The sequence below is a fragment of the Pristiophorus japonicus genome, chromosome 14 (assembly GCF_044704955.1).
Source record: "Pristiophorus japonicus isolate sPriJap1 chromosome 14, sPriJap1.hap1, whole genome shotgun sequence".
Lineage (NCBI taxonomy): Eukaryota > Metazoa > Chordata > Chondrichthyes > Pristiophoridae > Pristiophorus > Pristiophorus japonicus.
In genome coordinates, this window is record NC_091990.1 from 184450830 (window position 1) to 184468360 (window position 17531).

Here is a 17531-nt window from a genome sequence, read left to right on the forward strand (position 1 = left end):
AAGAGAGTTTTTAGAAAGCATAGTGTATTTAGACAAGTTACGAGTGGAAGGCTAGGTAAAGATACCAGAATGAGCGAGCAGTATTCATCCCTCACACCCATTGCAATAGAAAGTCCATGATTTTAATTGAGCGCGCGCCTGGAACATAGGCTGGCAGAAAGACAAAGAAAAACTTAATTGGCAGGGGAGTCAGGTTTGTTCAGTAGAAAGCTGCAAAGGCATTTGCTGAGGAAAAAGGGTTGGTGGATAGTTAGAAGCCATCTTGTGGGCGAGTGGCGTGCTCTCTTGCATCATGCAAAGGTCCACAGATCGAGTGGGGTGAGTGATCATAATGGCTGTCTGCATGTTCACCTGGTGGAACCAAGCAGCTGGAGGTGTATCTGGCCTCATCTCACCAGACGTTTGTTCATTCTGTGTGCAGAGTTTGAATTAATGCATGCATGCATGGAAAACAGGAATATCCAGTTCAGGCCACAAGTACTGTTACACCCAGAGTGATGCCAGCATGTAAATAGATATAAAGTAGCAAGTGAACTCCCATAAACCTCCTACAGGATCAATTGATTCCTCTGAACTCTAGGTACCCGAATACTTAACTAAAGGAAACGGAAGTAAAAACTGATATTTACCAAATGCACACTTGGTGAAAGTGCAAAAGCATCACTGATGTTGACACATGCAATAGTGGGACTGCACTGGTCTAATTATGCACCAAAATGAAGGCAGTAGAGCATGATCTGTAATGACAAAAAAACCAGCAGGTCTCAGTGAGAAATCCTGTAACTTCACATAAGCCATTTGAAGTGCAGTAGTTTTCAGGGTTAGCTATCAATTGGTCATCTTTCTGAAGCAGCTGTTCATTCCCTAATTATGTTCGTAGGCTCAAGTTTAAAAAAAAGTCACAATGTTCACAAGCAGGAACATTTAATTTTCTTTAATGCACACCAGTAATAATAAAATTGCATTACATTTATGTAAAATAAATGTTCCAGTTTATATATACAGAAACAGACTGTACATACCCTCCCAGACCCAACATCACAAAACGTACAGGCAAAGCACTGCCCAGCTAACAGGCACAGCTGTGCATCTAAAATATGAACTGCTCAGTGTTGGAGAAAGTTACTTTCATCCATCCTGGACTAATTGAAGTGTTGCAAGCAAGCCGACAGATGCTCTCCATTTTCGTTTACGTGTTGCAGAACATCCCACAGTGCTTTAGAAGGCCATGGGCAAGTCACTGAACTTGTGATGAAAAACTTCCATTCATTGCCCCTTCCTCATAGTCCATTTGACAGAGGATCATGTTATTCTTCAGAAAAAATTTGTCTCCCACACAAAACCTAGAGAGAGAAATGAAAAAGTTACACGTATACTGGAGAGTTTGCTACCGTCCATGTGATGGGTATCCAGTGACAGTAGAGTCATCAGGGTCACAAGGAGTCAGCTAACTGCACACAAATGCCATCAGCGGAGTCCGATACTCAGGCCCCACACTTTAAAAACATCACACGATGAAAGTTTTGCAGGATTTTCATGGTGCAAGATCAGAATGGCCACATGTCATTTTTACAAATCGTGCTGACCCAACCATACAGCTGGCAGAGATTTCCTCTTCAAATAGAGCCACGATCTTCTACACACACACACACAAGCAGGCAGGAGTGTAGGGTGTTTGGTCCAACATTCCTTCTCAGCCAGCAAAAAACTGCAGGACTATCCATTCATTTATGGATGAGATCTTGTTGAGTAAATCTGCTGCCACGTGTCTACATAAATGAATGCACTCATAAGTAATGAATTGGTTGTAAGCAACAGCAAAGAATGACTAAAAAAGCAATAAAGAAGGGAAGATAGATTACGAAGGTAAACTTGCGCAAAACATAAAAACTAATAGTAAAAGCTTTTACAGATATATAAAATGGAAAAGAGTGACTAAAGTAAATGTTGGTCCCTTAGAAGATGAGAAGGGGGATTTAATAATGGGAAATGTGGAAATGGCTGAGACCTTAAACAATTATTTTGCTTCCGTCTTCACAGTGGAAGACACAAAAACCATGCCAAAAATTGCTGGTCATAGGAATGTGGGAAGAGAGGACCTTGAGATGATCACTATCACTAGGGAGGTAGTGCTGGACAGGCTAATGGGACTCAAGGTAGACAAGTCCCCTGGTCCTGATGAAATGCATCCCAGGGTATTAAAAGAGATGGCGGAAGTTATAGCAGATGCATTCGTTATAATCTACCAAAATTCTCTGGATTCTGGGGAGGTACCAGCGGATTGGAGAGCAGCTAATGTAACGCCGCTGTTTAAAAAAGGGGGCAGACAAAAGGCAGGTAACTATAGGCCAGTTAGTTTAATATCTGTAGTGGGGAAAATGCTTGACACTATTAAGGAAGAAATAGCAGGACATCTGGATAGGAATAGTGCAATCAAGCAGACGCAGCATGGATTCATGAAAGGGAAATCATGTTTAACTAACTTACTGGAATTCTTTGATATAACGAGCATGGTGGATAGAGGTGTACCAATGTATGTGGTGTATTTAGATTTCCAAAAGGCATTCGATAAGGTGCCACACAAAAGGTTACTGCAGAAGATAAAGGTACGCGGAGTCAGAGAAAATGTATTAGCATGGATAGAGAATTGGCTGGCTAACAGAAAGCAAAGAGTCGGGATAAATGGGTCCTTTTCCGGTTGGAAATCAGTGGTTAGTGGTGTGCCACAGGGATCAGTGCTGGGACCACAACTGTTTACAATATACATAGATGACCTAAAGGAGGGGACAGAGTGTAGTGCAACAAAATTTGCAGATGACACTAAGATTAGTGGGAAAGCGGGTTGTGTAGAGGACTCAGAGGCTACAAGGAGATTTGGATAGGTTAAGCGAATGGGCGAAGGTTTGGCAGATGGAATACAATGTCGGAAAGTGTGAGGTCATCCACCTTGGGAAAAAAAAAAACAGTAAAAGGGAATATTATTTGAATGGGGAGAAATTACAACATGCTGTGGTGCAGAGGGACCTGGGGGTCCTTGTGCATGAATCCCAAAAGGTTAGTTTGCAGGTGCAGCAGGTAATCAGGAAGGCGAATGGAATGTTGGCCTTCATTGCGAGAGGGATGGAGTACAAAAGCAGGGAGGTGTTGCTGCAACTGTACAGGGTATTGGTAAGGCTGCATCTGGAGTACTGCGTGCAGTTTTGGTCACCTTACTTAAGGAAGGATATACTGGCTTTGGAAGGGGTACAGAGACGATTCACTAGGCTGATTCCAGAAATGAGGGGGTTACCTTATGATAGATTGAGTAGACTGGGTCTTTACTCATTGGAGTTCAGAAGGATGAGGGGTGATCTTATTGAAACATTTAAAATCATGAAAGGGATAGACAAGATAGAGGCAGAGAGGTTGTTTCCATTGGTGGGGGAGACTAGAACTAGGGGGCACAGCCTCAAAATACGGGGGAGCCAATTTAAAACCGAGTTGAGAAGGAATTTCTTCTCCCAGAGGGTTGTGAATCTGTGGAATTCTCTGCCCAAGGAAGCAGTTGAGGCTAGCTCATTGAATGTTTTCAAGTCAAAGATCGATAGATTTTTTAATCAATAAGGGAATTAAGGGTTACGGGGAGAGGGCGGGTAAGTGGAGCTGAGTCCACGACCAGATCAGCCATGACCTTATTGAATGGCGGAGCAGGCTCGAGGGGCTAGATGGCCTACTCCTGTTCCTAATTCTTATGTTCTTATGTTCTAAATCGCTTTAATACATTTTGGAGTGTTAGAGCATAAACAACAGTTCTATTTTCCCCCACTGCATCCCTCATTGTGGTAAGGCTTCAAATAAAAGTATGCATTTTCAGCAGGAAGTACTGCATGGCAAACTGACATTTTAGGATTTGAGCATATTGGCTAGAAGTGATTTGGGGTCAATTCATATTAGGATGATCAAGTTAAATTAGCTCAAGTTAAATCAACAGCTTCCAGGAATACAGGCTAGATTCAGAAAAGCACATGTCTAAATAGTACTGTATCAACTGGAGACAATAGAAATTGCTTCCAGTCAGTCATTCTCGTAAACATACACACAAATTGCTTCACTAATGCAATCTTAGTAGGAGTTAGCTGCCAGAATCCCACATTACCTGGCAACCTAACTGGTCAATTCCCAGAGCTGGAGAAGACCAGAGGTCGAATTTTTGGCTTCTTGTCCAACCAAGGGCAGTCTGGAATGGCAGTCAGAGGAGAACTCCCTTCCCACATTTAGTGCTGACTAGTTTGAGAATGCATCACGCCTGCTATACAGGATATAATTTATTTTCTATGCTACGATACTCCTGTAAATATTTCTCCTACAGAATAAAATTCTCTTCCCATCCTGAAAAATCAAGGCACCAGCACCCTCTGAGGGTGCCATTAATAATACCAAGTACAGTTTGGCACGAACTTGTGTAATAGGAAAGTGAGCTCTAATTAGCATGTAATAAATGGGATCCACATTTACAAGAGCAAAGCTTTTTTAAAAAACTCAATAATGATGCTTTAAAAATGTTCTTTTCTGCCATGTTAAATTAGAACCATGTAGGAAACACCATACCAGGTGGGTGCATTTAATACGAATAAAATTGAGGAAAGTTGAACATTTTTCAGACAACCAACCACTGCCTCAAGACTCATTATTTGGATTTTAAAAACAAGCTCAGGAAATTTAATTTGTACAGTATTTAAAACTTAATAGCCATTGCTGTATGCAATGCATTTACATCTCCCCCGCCCCAGCCTTACCTCTGATTACAGAGCTGGCAGGCAAAGCAATCCAAGTGGTAAACGTTATCACGGGCTCTCATCACCATCTCAAAGGCAGGGATCAGTTTACTGCATGCTGCACAATTCCCCGTGGTACCAAAGAGTCTGGTCAATAAAAAAAAAACATGATTTGATAGCAAGCTCAATACATACCATTTGAATAAAGCGCCACCACCTCCAAGGCAAATGGATCTCGTAAAAGCCTAAAAGATTGCATTCCAATTTGCTTACAAGAGACAACAGGACAGAAGATGACAACTTTTGTATTCTAGAGTTCTAGATAGAAAACTAAATATTCTTTGGTCAAGTTGAGGGAATGGTAAATTTGAGGGAATGGTAATGTTTTCCGTGAAGGAGAAGTTTACAGGTACAAGTCCTACTCAGGACTTGCACACAATATAAGCCAACAGTTCAGTGCAAAACAGGGAATACAGAACTAATGTTACATCCAAAAGATGGCACCACTTAAGACCCCATATGTCTGTTCAGGTGGACATAAAGATCCCATTACTACACTTTATAGGTAATTAATTGGTTGTGAAGCACTTTGGGGGAAGAGACTATAAATTTAAGGTTTTTTTTGCTTTAAAATGGTCTGGTCTACTTACACCACCATATCTAATGACATTCCTGTGCAATGTCCCTCTACTCTATTACATTTTTAAAAAGTGCATTTCAAGTGCAGGTTTGTCATAAATCTTCAGGGTCAGTGGCAGGCATTTCTTTCTTCCATCTGAATGTTGTGTAAACTGACTCATGCACATGTCCTCTTGTACAATTGCATAACCCAGGGATGCAATACTATCCCCCTGTAACTAGGAACAGATACTAGTGCATTTTACACATGTCATTGAAAGTGGACAGTGAATATTAAATGAGGCAAAGTTTGGTTTAAATCACATGTTGCTTTATTCCACTGCTAGGTGCAATAGATTTGTGGTTTGGTTCAATAATACAACAGGCATCTGCACGATGTACTTCGAGATCTGGATTATTAGGTCCTTCATTGAAACACCTGTGAACTCATCCCTTTTTGGCGTGGAAACAAGTCATTCTCGATACAAGGGACTGCCTATGACGATGTGGAGTATCCAGTTCGCCACAAAGCTCATCAGGTGGACTAACCAAGGATTGTCCTCAACACAAATGAAGGCATGTCTTCCTGAAACACACTGCTCCTCATTTGGTCTCAAACAACTTTCGATGAGCATGTTAATGACCTAGTGTTCAGGTGACTCTTAAACTGCACATTTCTTTTAAAACTACCAACATTAAAGGAATTTTCCAAAATCTGTTGAAAAAGTTAAATTCAGAAACATGTACTTTCTTCCCAACTCATTTCCAAAATGCTCAAGTTAAATCTCTTGCTTCACCGACATCGGTTGGCATTTGCCACCTCTCTATCCATCCTGTAGTCACAATCTTTTCCCCTTACCCCCAGATTCAGTGTCATCAGGATTGAGCACATTTCCAACTCCAGATCATTTATGGACAGAATATAAGTTATCTGTGAACACTCCTCCCCCCAGAGAAACTTCCTCTCAATACTACCCTTTTCTTTTTGCCTGCTTCCTCTTACTACCGCTGCCTTTTATTTTCTGCCTGCTAACCATTTCATAAAGTAGCCACATTCCTCTGAATTCCATGAACCACAAGTTTCTGGTTGTACCTTAACTATTTTAAGAATCCATACAAGCCACACCCACTTTATATATAAAACATAACAGACTATTAACTCAGCACATCTGTAAACCACTGCAATATTTACCACACAACAAATCAATGTAGAAGGCAGCCCACTCCAAGATGCATTTGGATTGGTTAATAAAGTGATGCCCCCCCAATGGCCAAATCTTGAGGGTAACTGGTCAGCTAATTATTGATTGAACGAGGTGTTACAGCACAGGAGGTTGCAGTTTGTCCAATCACTATTGTACTGAGGATAGCTATTTATCTGGAGCCATCGACTTGTTCCATACCTTTTAAGGTTCTTTATAAATAGTTTTCCCCAAATGTTATAGTATGTGCCTCAATAACCGCTTGTGGCAAGTGTTTTATTCTAAAAACACGTAAAAAAGATTCTAACTTCCTTTACAATAGCAAAATATTGCAGATACTGGAATCTGAAATAAACGCAGAAAATGTGGGAAATATTCAGGTCAGGCAGCATCTGAGCATTTCCAGAATTTTCTGTTTTAATTTCTAAGTTCCTTTATTCTTCTGGCTATTATCAATTTCTGCTCATTACCAATTCTGCAAATAGTGGGAAGAGTCTTGTTTTTAAAAAACTGAACACCTTTTCACAATAGAAACGATCCATTAGAACCCCTTGGGGCACGTGGGGGAATTTTGGCAGCTATTTCATTAACTAGAACCTTGGATTCTAGTGAACCTTAGCTATGATTTTTCCAACAGCTTCAATGGCTTTCTATAATGGAGCGTCTAGAAGTACACAAAATATTCCAACTGCTACCTAACCAGTCTTACAAAATTGGAGGGACAGCACCTCATCTTCCATTTAGGCACTTTATAGCCTTCTGGACTCAAGTTCAACAATTTCAGACCAGAACCTCTGCCCAGTTTTGGCTCCCTTTCCCTCCCCCCTTATGTTTTTTTTTGTCTCTAATGGCAGCTGGTCATTATTCTGCCTTTCACAACCTATCTAGACTAACCTTTTTCTAACTTTTCCAATTACCATTTATATTCAGCCCATCGATTGTGTCTCTCTAATCTCGCCTGTCTTCCACCCTATCACAGACCTTCCCTTTTGTTGTTTCTTCTCCTCCCCTCTGTGCTCAAGATCTTCTCTTTTCAAACACTCCAGTTCTGACGAAGGGTCATCGACTTGAAATGTTAACTCTCTCTCCACAGATGCTGCCTGACTCTCAGATTTCCAGCATTTTCTGTTTTTATTATAAAATTAAAGATCACTTCCTTACTTCTGTAATGTCCGGAACGCCATTTGCTTTTATGCCCTTTTCTAACTGTACTCATTTTTACATGTCTAGGCATTTCCAATTCTAGGTCAGTACTTCGAGAACTCATTTTACGACTTCACACAATCCATTGAACTGTTTCTGCCACTATCTGCCTACTCTAGCCAGTCATCCTATTGCTTGCTTTCTTCAGTTTGCAAAGCCAAATTTGGCGTCAGCAAAATTCATTTACATCATTTTGTGAATCAATCCAAATCAATTTGAAAAGAAAGCTAGTTTCAGGACAAATTTCTGGGGAACACTACTCATGTTTCATCAATCCAAAACAACCATTCACTGCTCCTTTCCAAGATATCTCTTAATGCAGCTGAATTCTTTGCTTTAATTTTCATATGGCACTTTAAAACAGATTTTGAAAAACCATATACATAAACATGGATTTCCTTTAAACAGTCAAGTTTAGTCATGCATGATCTAACCAGTCAATCCACACTGATTGCCCAGATTAGACCATCTCATTAGGGACTCTTTACCCAGAATACTGGCAAGACTGACTGGTCGATACAGTCTTGGCTTTTCCTTTTTTTTTTTTGAACAGGGTGCAATGTTTGCCATCACCAGTCCTTTAGCCCAATTTCCAAAAATGAGTCCTTCTGGTATCTTCCCAAACTTATTCTGGGATGCACATCACCACTATTTTTCGACTAACTTTTTTTAAAAAATGGCTCTTCCACAGGCATCAAGTCTTGCTTTTACCTTTCTTGGTAAAAAGTGATGCTAGATACAAGTATCACAAGCATTTCTTCAATTAAAAAGACCCCTTTACATCTCCCACAGTCAGCCATGTGCTTACAGAAGCCCTCACTGCCAGTTGCCTTTGGAGTTTTGGCTTCCTTTCTATTTAAAATTGGCAATGATGCCCAGTGTCAATTTTCAGCAAGTCCATTTTTGAGATATAAAAATGTAACCTCTTCCAACCAGAGAACTCTGCATCCCCGGTTTCCTTTTTCCCTCCCATTTTGTCCAAACGCTCCTGTCAAGCGCCTTAGGCTGTCTGATCAAGTTAAAACTGCTATATAAAAACAAGTTGTTGTAGTGGCTACTCTGTATTGAATTGAACTGGTTAGGTTTAGGAAGCATATTTAACAAGCCATTTTGAAAAGCAAATTTGAAATTTCTATTTAATGCACAAAGATGCTTAATGGATTTAGTGTCCTTTACACTTGATGCTTTTGCCCTACTTCATATATTAAGTTGGTTTTTGCTACCATTAGTTACACATACAGTTCAGCCAATTTAGAAAGCCCCTGTTTTATCAAGTAGCAATTTGGCTATAAGCTCTTGTAGCAGAGTGGGTTATTTTAGTTCAGAAATGTCACAACAAAGTTAATTTAGCATGTCCAATTTGCTTGCTTAAAATCCAGAGACCTGCTGAACAACAACCATAGTTGTAGATAGTAACAGGTTTTGAGAATTATTTTTAAAGAAATTAAGGATTGCTTCAGATTTGAAATCTAGGACAAATATGATTTTGGAAATTAGAAACCAGTGTGTCAAGCAAGCAAGAGGCATGATTTACAGGCACAGCTAACAACTAAACTGGAACATTAGGAAGGGAATTTAAAACTATACAACTGCTGATTTTACAATTCCGTTTAATGTACTCATCTCTCCTACTTCCTACATGGTCCTCAGATCCTGTGTAAAAGGAACATACGAAAGATACAAACATTAGAACATATACTGTTCTATATCAGAAACCCAACAGTACCTGCTCCTGTAAGGTAGGTCAACCCTTCTCTTCTCCTCGGACACTTTGACTACACCCATTTTCCTGTCCTCCCACCAAAAAAATCTGTCTGCAGACAGCTTGAATGATTGCCGGTCATTTGTCTACTTTTGAATGAGCCAAGTCAAAAAGAAAGATCTTAAACCTTTATACACCACTCAATAAAAAGGAGGGTTTTTTTTTTTTTATAAACGGGGGTGGGGGGGAGAAGTGGGAAGAGAACAGAAAAGAAAGCAGTATACAGCTAATCCTGAAAAACACTTCCATGTACAAAGCCTACAAGAAATGTAGTCAGCTTTTCAAGGTTACCCAAAATCTACATTTCTCCCCTTTCAGAAATGTTGTTAAAAACTGGTTGTCAAACTGATCTGTTCAGTTTCAAGAAGGGAACACACACACCAATCTAGAAAACTAGCAAAATCAGACAGCGGCAGGAAAAAAGTTGTGCTCAATGAGTCTACGACACAAGGAGTGGCATCACGAAGGCCATAGCTTGCAAAATAAAATTGCTTCAGGGTTAGATATATTTTAATATCAATGCCGTTGTACAGACTTTAGCTAAATGGGTCATCATCCACGTGTTGGAATATATTAAGCATTCGTCTGGTAATGTGGTCAATAATGTTAGCCTATGTTGTCCTGTCAAAAAAGTTTCTTTCTACAAGAAATTCATTACATGATATACAATTATAAACTGAATTAAAAAAATGCAAACAAATGCATGGGAATTGGATTTGCGCTCAGTTTCAGCCAGCAGACTACCTTCATTGAGGTTTGCAATTATACTGAATCGCCGCTCCATGTTTCCTCATATCTGTTGGTCACCAATAAGTGGCACGAGCTCTCCACCCAGTTATTCCACAGTAGTGAAAAAGGACATCAACCAAATGTCAAAACAAATTGTAAACAGTCAAATTACAGAACATAATTGCACACTGAAATAAACCAATAGTCTATGTCAGTCAGCAGTTTGTTGCAGAACCCTGTTTTCCAAATCCTGGCCATCCCAGTGTCAGGACAGGAATACTTAGCCATTTTACTGCATTCAAATCAAGGAACATCCTCTTTATCCCTAAAGTGCTTGCAACTAATCTTCAATTGAACAAATACTTTGGTTCCGTCTTCATGAAGGAAGACACAAATAACCTTCTGGATGTACTAGGGTACCGAGGGTCAAGTGAGAAGGCGGAACTGGAAGGATATCCTCATTAGGTGGGAAATTGTGTTAGGGAAATTGATGGGATTGAAGGCTGATAAATCCCCAGGGCCTGATAGTCTACATCCCAGAGTACTTAAGGAAGTGGCCCTAGAAATAGTGGATGCATTGGTGATCATTTTCCAACAGTCTATTGACTCTGGATCAGTTCCTATGGACTGGAGGGTAGCTAATGTAACACCACTTTTAAAAAAAAAGAGTAAGCGGGTAATTATAGACCGGTTAGCCTGACATCAGTAGTGGGGAAAACGTTGGAATCAATCATTAAGGATGAAATAGCAACACATTTGGAAAGCAGTGACAGGATCAGTCCAAGTCAGCATGGATTTGTGAAAGGGAAATCATGCTTGACGAATCTTGAGTTTTTTTTTTGAGGATGTAACTAGCAGAGTGGACAAGGGAGAACCAGTGAATGTGGTGTATTTGGACTTTCAAAAGGCTTTTGACAAGGTTCCACAAGAGATTGATGTGCAAAATCAAAGCACATGGTATTGGGGATAATGTACTGACGTGGATAGAGAACTGGTTGGCAGACAGGAAGCAGAGAGTCGGGATAAACGGGTCCTTTTCAGAATGGCAGGCAGTGACTAGTGGAGTGCTGCAGGGCTCAGTGCTGGGACCCCAGCTCTTTACAATATACATTAATGATTTAGATGAAGGAATTGAGTAATATCTCCAAATTTGCAGATGACACTAAATTGGGTGGCGGTGTGAGCTGTGAGGGGGACGCTAAGAGGCTGCAGGGTGACTTGGACAGGATAGGTGAGTGGGCAAATGCAGTATAATGTGGATAAATGAGGGGTTATCCACTTTGAGGGCAAAAACACGAAGGCAGAATATTATCTGAATGGCGGCAGATTAGGAAGTGGGGAGGTGCAACGAGACCTGGGTGTCATTGAAAGTTGGCATGCAGGTACAGCAGGCGATGAAGGTGGCAAATGGTATGTTGGCCTTCATAGCTGGGGGATTGGAGTATAGGAGCCGGGAGGTCTTACTGCAGTTGTACAGGGCCTTGGTGAGGCCTCACCTGGAAAATTGTTTTCAGTTTTGGTCTCCTAATCTGAGGAAGGACATTTTTGCTATTGAGGGAGTGCAGCGTAGGTTCACCAGACTGATTCCCGGGATGGCTGGACTGACATGAGGAGAGACTGGATCAACTGGGCCTTTATACACTGGAGTTTAGAAGGATGAGGGGAGATCTCAAACGTATAAGATTGACAGGACTGGACAAGTTAGATGCGGGAAGAATGTTCCCGATGTTGGGGAAGTCCAGAACCAGGGGACAGTCTTCGTATAAGGGGTAGGCCATTTAGGACTGAGATGAGGAAAAAATTCTTCATTCACAGTTGTTAACCTGTGGAATTCCCTGCCGCAGAGAGTTGTTGATGCCAGTTCATTGGATATATTCAAGAGGGAATTAGATATGGCCCTTACGGCTAAAGAGGTATGGTGAGAAAGCGGGAAAGGGGTACTGAGGGAATGATCAGCCATGATCTTATTGAATGGCGGTGCAGGCTCGAAGGGCCGAATGGCCTACTCCTGCACCTATTTTTTTTATGTAAAAGTAAACCTTCACATTAGGCAAAGCAGGGTATACCCAAAAGATCGTAAGGTACATAAAGTTGTTAAAAAGCTACATTTTAACAGCTTAATTGTAGAGCTCATCTATTCTTTACCGCAAACATTTCTGCCTCAAGTTTGTGTATAACCAGCGGAAAAGAAAAAGATTGGTTGCGACAGCATTGAGTTCTGCCCTAATCGGACGACCTCCAATTGTGCCTGACTGATGCCTTTCAACAGATCAAACGGAGATTGGAGATTGCCAATTTGAACAAATTAAAGTTATTCTGGATACTGAAAACTAGCTGATGGTTTGCATTTACAAGGGGGATGTTATTCTAATGGATGGAAGAGCAGTCTGAAATTAGTCCTATGCAATTAGTTCACTAGCCAAAGAATAAAAGCCACTGTTACACCATGTAGCAAGCGTTAAAATGTATAGATAAATCTCTGTGGAAATTCAGAAGCTAACATGACTCAATGTGGGAACTGCACAATACTTTGTCTCTTCCAATAAATAGATCAATGGAAAAACTGGATAAAGAGTTGAAGCAAAGGAGATACACAGCTGTGGGAGGGGGGCGCAGTGGAATGGGAGAGAGAAACGTTTGTGGATTTATATTTGGATAGCTGTTGCAAAGTCAGTGTAGATTATGGGCTAAAATGACCTCCGTATGCTCTAAACTTCGATTCCAAATGCATTTTTAGAAAAGAAGCCTGAAAGTGGATGCCTCATTGAACAAACCACAGCATCAGTCACTATCTCAAAACCAATCTAGGAACATATCCAGCACTGCCATGGAAAAGTCTGCAGCTCCAGAGTAGCATCAAACCTGTTGGCCCAAACCAACCTGTGGGATTAAACGCCCAAGGGTCTAAAACTTCACCGACCTGGCGACCAGTTTTTGAGCAACATTTTGCCTTTTACGCGGAAAAAAAAAAAATCGGTCGGCGGGAAATTCAGAGACATCTTGCGGCAGCGGTTTTTAAGTACCGCTGGGGAGTGGACAGCCGCCATGCAAGACTCGAAATAAAAAATTGGCTCATTTCACACTTTTATTTAGGGCAAAAAAAACACCAAGGAAAAAGCTGCATTGCAGCCCTTAGAGCAGTGGCAAGTATGAAGACCTGCAAAAAAAGGCAAGTTTTTATTTAATTCTCTTTCAGCGATTCAATAGTTAAGTGTCATAAATGTTGTGATTTCCGCCCCTCCCAAGGCCTCTCTTGCAGCAGTACTTACTCGGCCTCTGAGTAAAGTTGCAGAAAATTTGCGGTTTGTGCCACGAATCCTCATGCCACGCCGATTTTTTACTGCTGTGCAAATTAAAGCTTGAATTTTAGGCCTCGTAGCGGTAGAGGAGCGAAAGCAGCATTTTTGGCGACAAAATACCGCTTTCACCAAAAAACAAATTTCTAGCCCCTTATGTCGAGGCCTCTAGCAGGAGCTGTACTCCGCATTACTTCACAATGGCTACAGAAAGCTTTACAACTCAAACCAGCTGCTTCATTTGCTCAATTTGTTGCACAGCAGCATAAAAACTACAGAAAAAAGTAATTCTCAACTATTTTAACTCTACTTTCAAAACTCAGCAACAACTATTTTCTATGTTTCTATGTAACTATAGCTACTGGTGTACAAGTAGACAATTCTGATCATTCAGTTGTACACAATTTTTCATGTCCGGCAAATAAAAAAGTGAATCCTTAATGCCACTGACACAATTTTTAAGGAATACGTTGCATTTGGCTCAGTAAGTAGCACACGCACCTCAAGCGCACTGCAGGATTTGAGTACAGAATATAGGGAGACATTTCAGTGCAGCAGTGAGGGAGTGCAACATTCTCTTACCAAAACCAGTTGCTTCCTGAGCAACTTACTGAACAGTGGGAAATTTAAGCATCCCGGCAAATATTCCTCACCAAAACATAGATGTGCCATTTGCTGTGCACAAATTTATCACCCGCTTTCTACATTTAACAAAAATGTAATCAATCATGAAGCACAATGGGTAATCTTGAGGATGTGAAAGATATTGTGAAAGGATATGCTTTCAAGCTGTGGGTCGCAGACTCTAGAGGGGCTGTGAGGGCAGGTTTCAGTTATCACATTTGTTGACTTTGGGGTGAAACCAACAAAGCTAGTTTAACTGTGAGGGTCACAGAGCGGCTCAAGTCCCAAGAAATTATAGCATGCACAAGTAATGGCATCAGTAACTTGAGCCACAATTTGCTGGGACTTGCCCACTGTAAGATGGGTCCCACGATACAAGTGCGGCACAATGGCACAAGTTTCCAGCACTTTCTGGGCCTTAAATGTTTTGTTACGACCTGCTAAATGTTTTCGTAGCGAACACACTTTGGGTAGCTGTCTCATAAGACTGGAGTTTCCAGAAATGTTTGCAGATCTCCCAAGCAAGCTTGAAGAATGCATTACTAAAAAAAAAAAGTGGTGACAGGCCACAACTTTATAAAAGGAATCTTTTACTCTAACTTGCTTTTTTAAAAAAAAACACATTGCAATTGTGGCAAATATTGATTGCATTTGGACATCCATTGAACATTGGCTCATTATAGTGCTCTATGTTGTATGCAGTATAAATTAAGAACTCGACCCAAGATAGTGCCAAAGATGACTTCTATGCCACTTCCGTAAGTGACTAAATATAATGAAGCTATATATCGGAAATCGAGGTCTTAAGTTACATGCGGTTAATTTAAAAAAAGACTAAGTGAAATTTTTGTTTCTTGCATTTTGCAATCATATTGTATCTCATTGCCCAAGATTGAAATACAGGAAGAACCAGTGAATAAAAGATTATGCCAATTGTTATAAGCCAGCCAAGGAATTTTACACCACTATCCCAATATGCAGGTGGGCAAAGTAAATTTTCCTTAAATGACTTCTTCCAGAGATGTATGCACCACTTTCATAATGTGCTCTTCAGTACACACTATTTCCCCAACACTAACCAGCAAACCTCCAATTCAATTGTAGCTTGAAGTGTTTCATACTCTGATAACTGGAATAGAATAACCTCTGCTAGTTATAAGTAAGTCTGGAATCAAAAGACAACATATAATTCATTATTTCCCACCCTTTTCAGGAAATGTTCCCTGATCAAACGGAAAGATCATAGACCTTTGCCACTATGTGGAACATAAAGCAGAGATGACAATGGTTGCTGTAAAAATCAAACTTGCAATGGGGTAACAAGCAATAGAACTCCTGAACCCAAGCAACTCCAGTACAGCAATGGTTAACCTTGCATTTAAGCTGGTGTACAAGGAGAAAGCTTTAGGGAGAGTTGGTATGCAGCGTTATCATTGACCAATGGCAGTTTTTGAAAATGTTGGAGGTGGAGTTCTGGATTCCTCCACCAGAGGAAATCGCTTATGTAACTATCAAATTCTTTAGCATTTTAAATACTTCAATCAGATCATCCCTCAATCTAAACAAGGGATTATGACCCAAGTTTATGCAACTTGTCCTCAGTTTAACCCTTTAAGCCCTGGTATGATCAGTCAATCTGTACTGTAGCCCCTCCAAGGCCAATATATCCTTCGAGGTGCAGTGCCCGGAATTACACGCAATACTCCAGATAGGGTCTGACCAAGGCTTTATACACAACAGAAATATAACTTTGTATTCCAACATTCCATTTGTTAGTTTCTTTTTGTACCTGTGCACTGCCTTTACTGACATGTACCTGGACAGCCTTTGCTCCTCTGGAGTTTCTAGTTTATCACCATTTAGAATATATTTCGTTTCATCTTTCTTGGATCCAAAATGGATTACCACACACTTCAGGAGGTTGTTGGATAACCGGTTATGCTATTTGGAGTGTGATGGTGCATATGGCATGCAGTCCTAATTTCTGTACAATAGGAATGAAGGAGCTCTGCTGAGTAAAAGGTGGGCTTTGTTCAATTTGCATTGCAGGAAAAAGATGGCCTTACTGAAGCTTTTGCAGATGTGTGAACGGGATTGATAAATTGATCCAGGTCTTTCTGGATGCAAGATGGGAAAAATGGCCCGCAGTGTAAATAAGGTCGGGATATCAATCCATTTTGTATGAGCAACCCTCACCCCCCAAATATCGGCTTTCTTTTACAAGCTTTGCATGGGGATCCCAGTAGCAGACCAGAAATAGTATGTGTGTAGAGCAAGTATTTCTTGAACACATTAAATTACCATCTTAGAAGCAATCAATAATTTGCAGTACTGAAATCTTGCAACAAGAGGCTTCTACAAATCTGCATGAACATGCTTAGTTAGTTAGAAAGGATATTTCCATTTTTGGGTGTTAACCAGCTACAGATTTTTATTAGCGATTTATTTTTCCGAATTATATTTACCTTAAATAGTCTCTACGACAGAGAATTAGATTTGCTTTTGTGTAGAGAGTGGATCCAACTTCTCCAAGGCGGCAGTCGCAACAGGCACATTTTAGACAGTCTTCATGCCAGTATTTGTCCAATGCCTTCAGCAGGTAACGATCCTTGATCTTGCGGTTGCAGCCAGCACAGCCTTTCTGCTTTCCTTTCGGCTGTACAGAAAGCATTGGTACACCTACAATTCAAGAAGAATCTTTAGTCAGAAAGATTTAAATTTTAAATAATTTTCCCCCCTTTCCCCAAGCTTTCAGACTACAAGATCATGAGGATGTTTACCAGAGTAGATATAAACTCTGTATAGTGACCAAGTCTAGACTGGAATCAGTATTGGTTACCGAGAGACAGCCCTGAAATGTTCACTGAACATTTAAAATCAACTTACAGAAGAGCTACCAAAACAGCCAACTTTAGACTCATTTATATAGCGCCTCTCATGACCTTGGGATTTGTGATTGTAAGACATGAATGAGCACCTGTCATTTTTATGCCCCCATAATTGTTGATTATATTATCTCCCACACTAAAATGCTCCAGTCTACTTTAGAAAAATACTTTTATATAACACCTTTCATGGCCACAGGATATACTAAAGCACTTAACACCTGTAAATCACTGTCAATGTAGGAAACACCGCTGCCAATTTGCACACAGCAAGGTCCCAGAAATAGCAATGTTATAATGACCAGATCATCTGTTTTAGTGGTGTTGGTCAACAAATATTGGCTGGAATCCCAGGGAGGACTCCCTTGCTCTTCTTCGGAATAGTGCCATGGGATCATCCATCCGAGGGACAGAGGGTGCGCCTTGGTTTAATGTCTTGTCCAAAAGACCGAACCTAG

The 17531-nt window shown here is 40.6% G+C and overlaps 1 protein-coding gene across 3 annotated transcripts in view; it reads right to left on the reverse strand.

Moving 5' to 3' along the window:
• Nucleotides 1-919: 919 nt before the first annotated feature.
• lmo1 (LIM domain only 1) overlaps nucleotides 920-17531 on the reverse strand; it is a 42578-nt gene continuing 25966 nt past the window's right edge. For all 3 annotated transcript variants that reach the window (XM_070898688.1, XM_070898687.1, XM_070898686.1), the window contains exons 2-4: nucleotides 16654-16867; nucleotides 4776-4901; nucleotides 920-1343 (exon numbers count right to left, since the gene is read on the reverse strand). In XM_070898688.1, coding sequence (XP_070754789.1) covers nucleotides 1238-1343; nucleotides 4776-4901; nucleotides 16654-16859 — 438 coding nt within the window. In that variant the 5' untranslated portion in view covers nucleotides 16860-16867 and the 3' untranslated portion in view covers nucleotides 920-1237. The remainder of the gene's footprint in view (nucleotides 1344-4775; nucleotides 4902-16653; nucleotides 16868-17531) is intronic.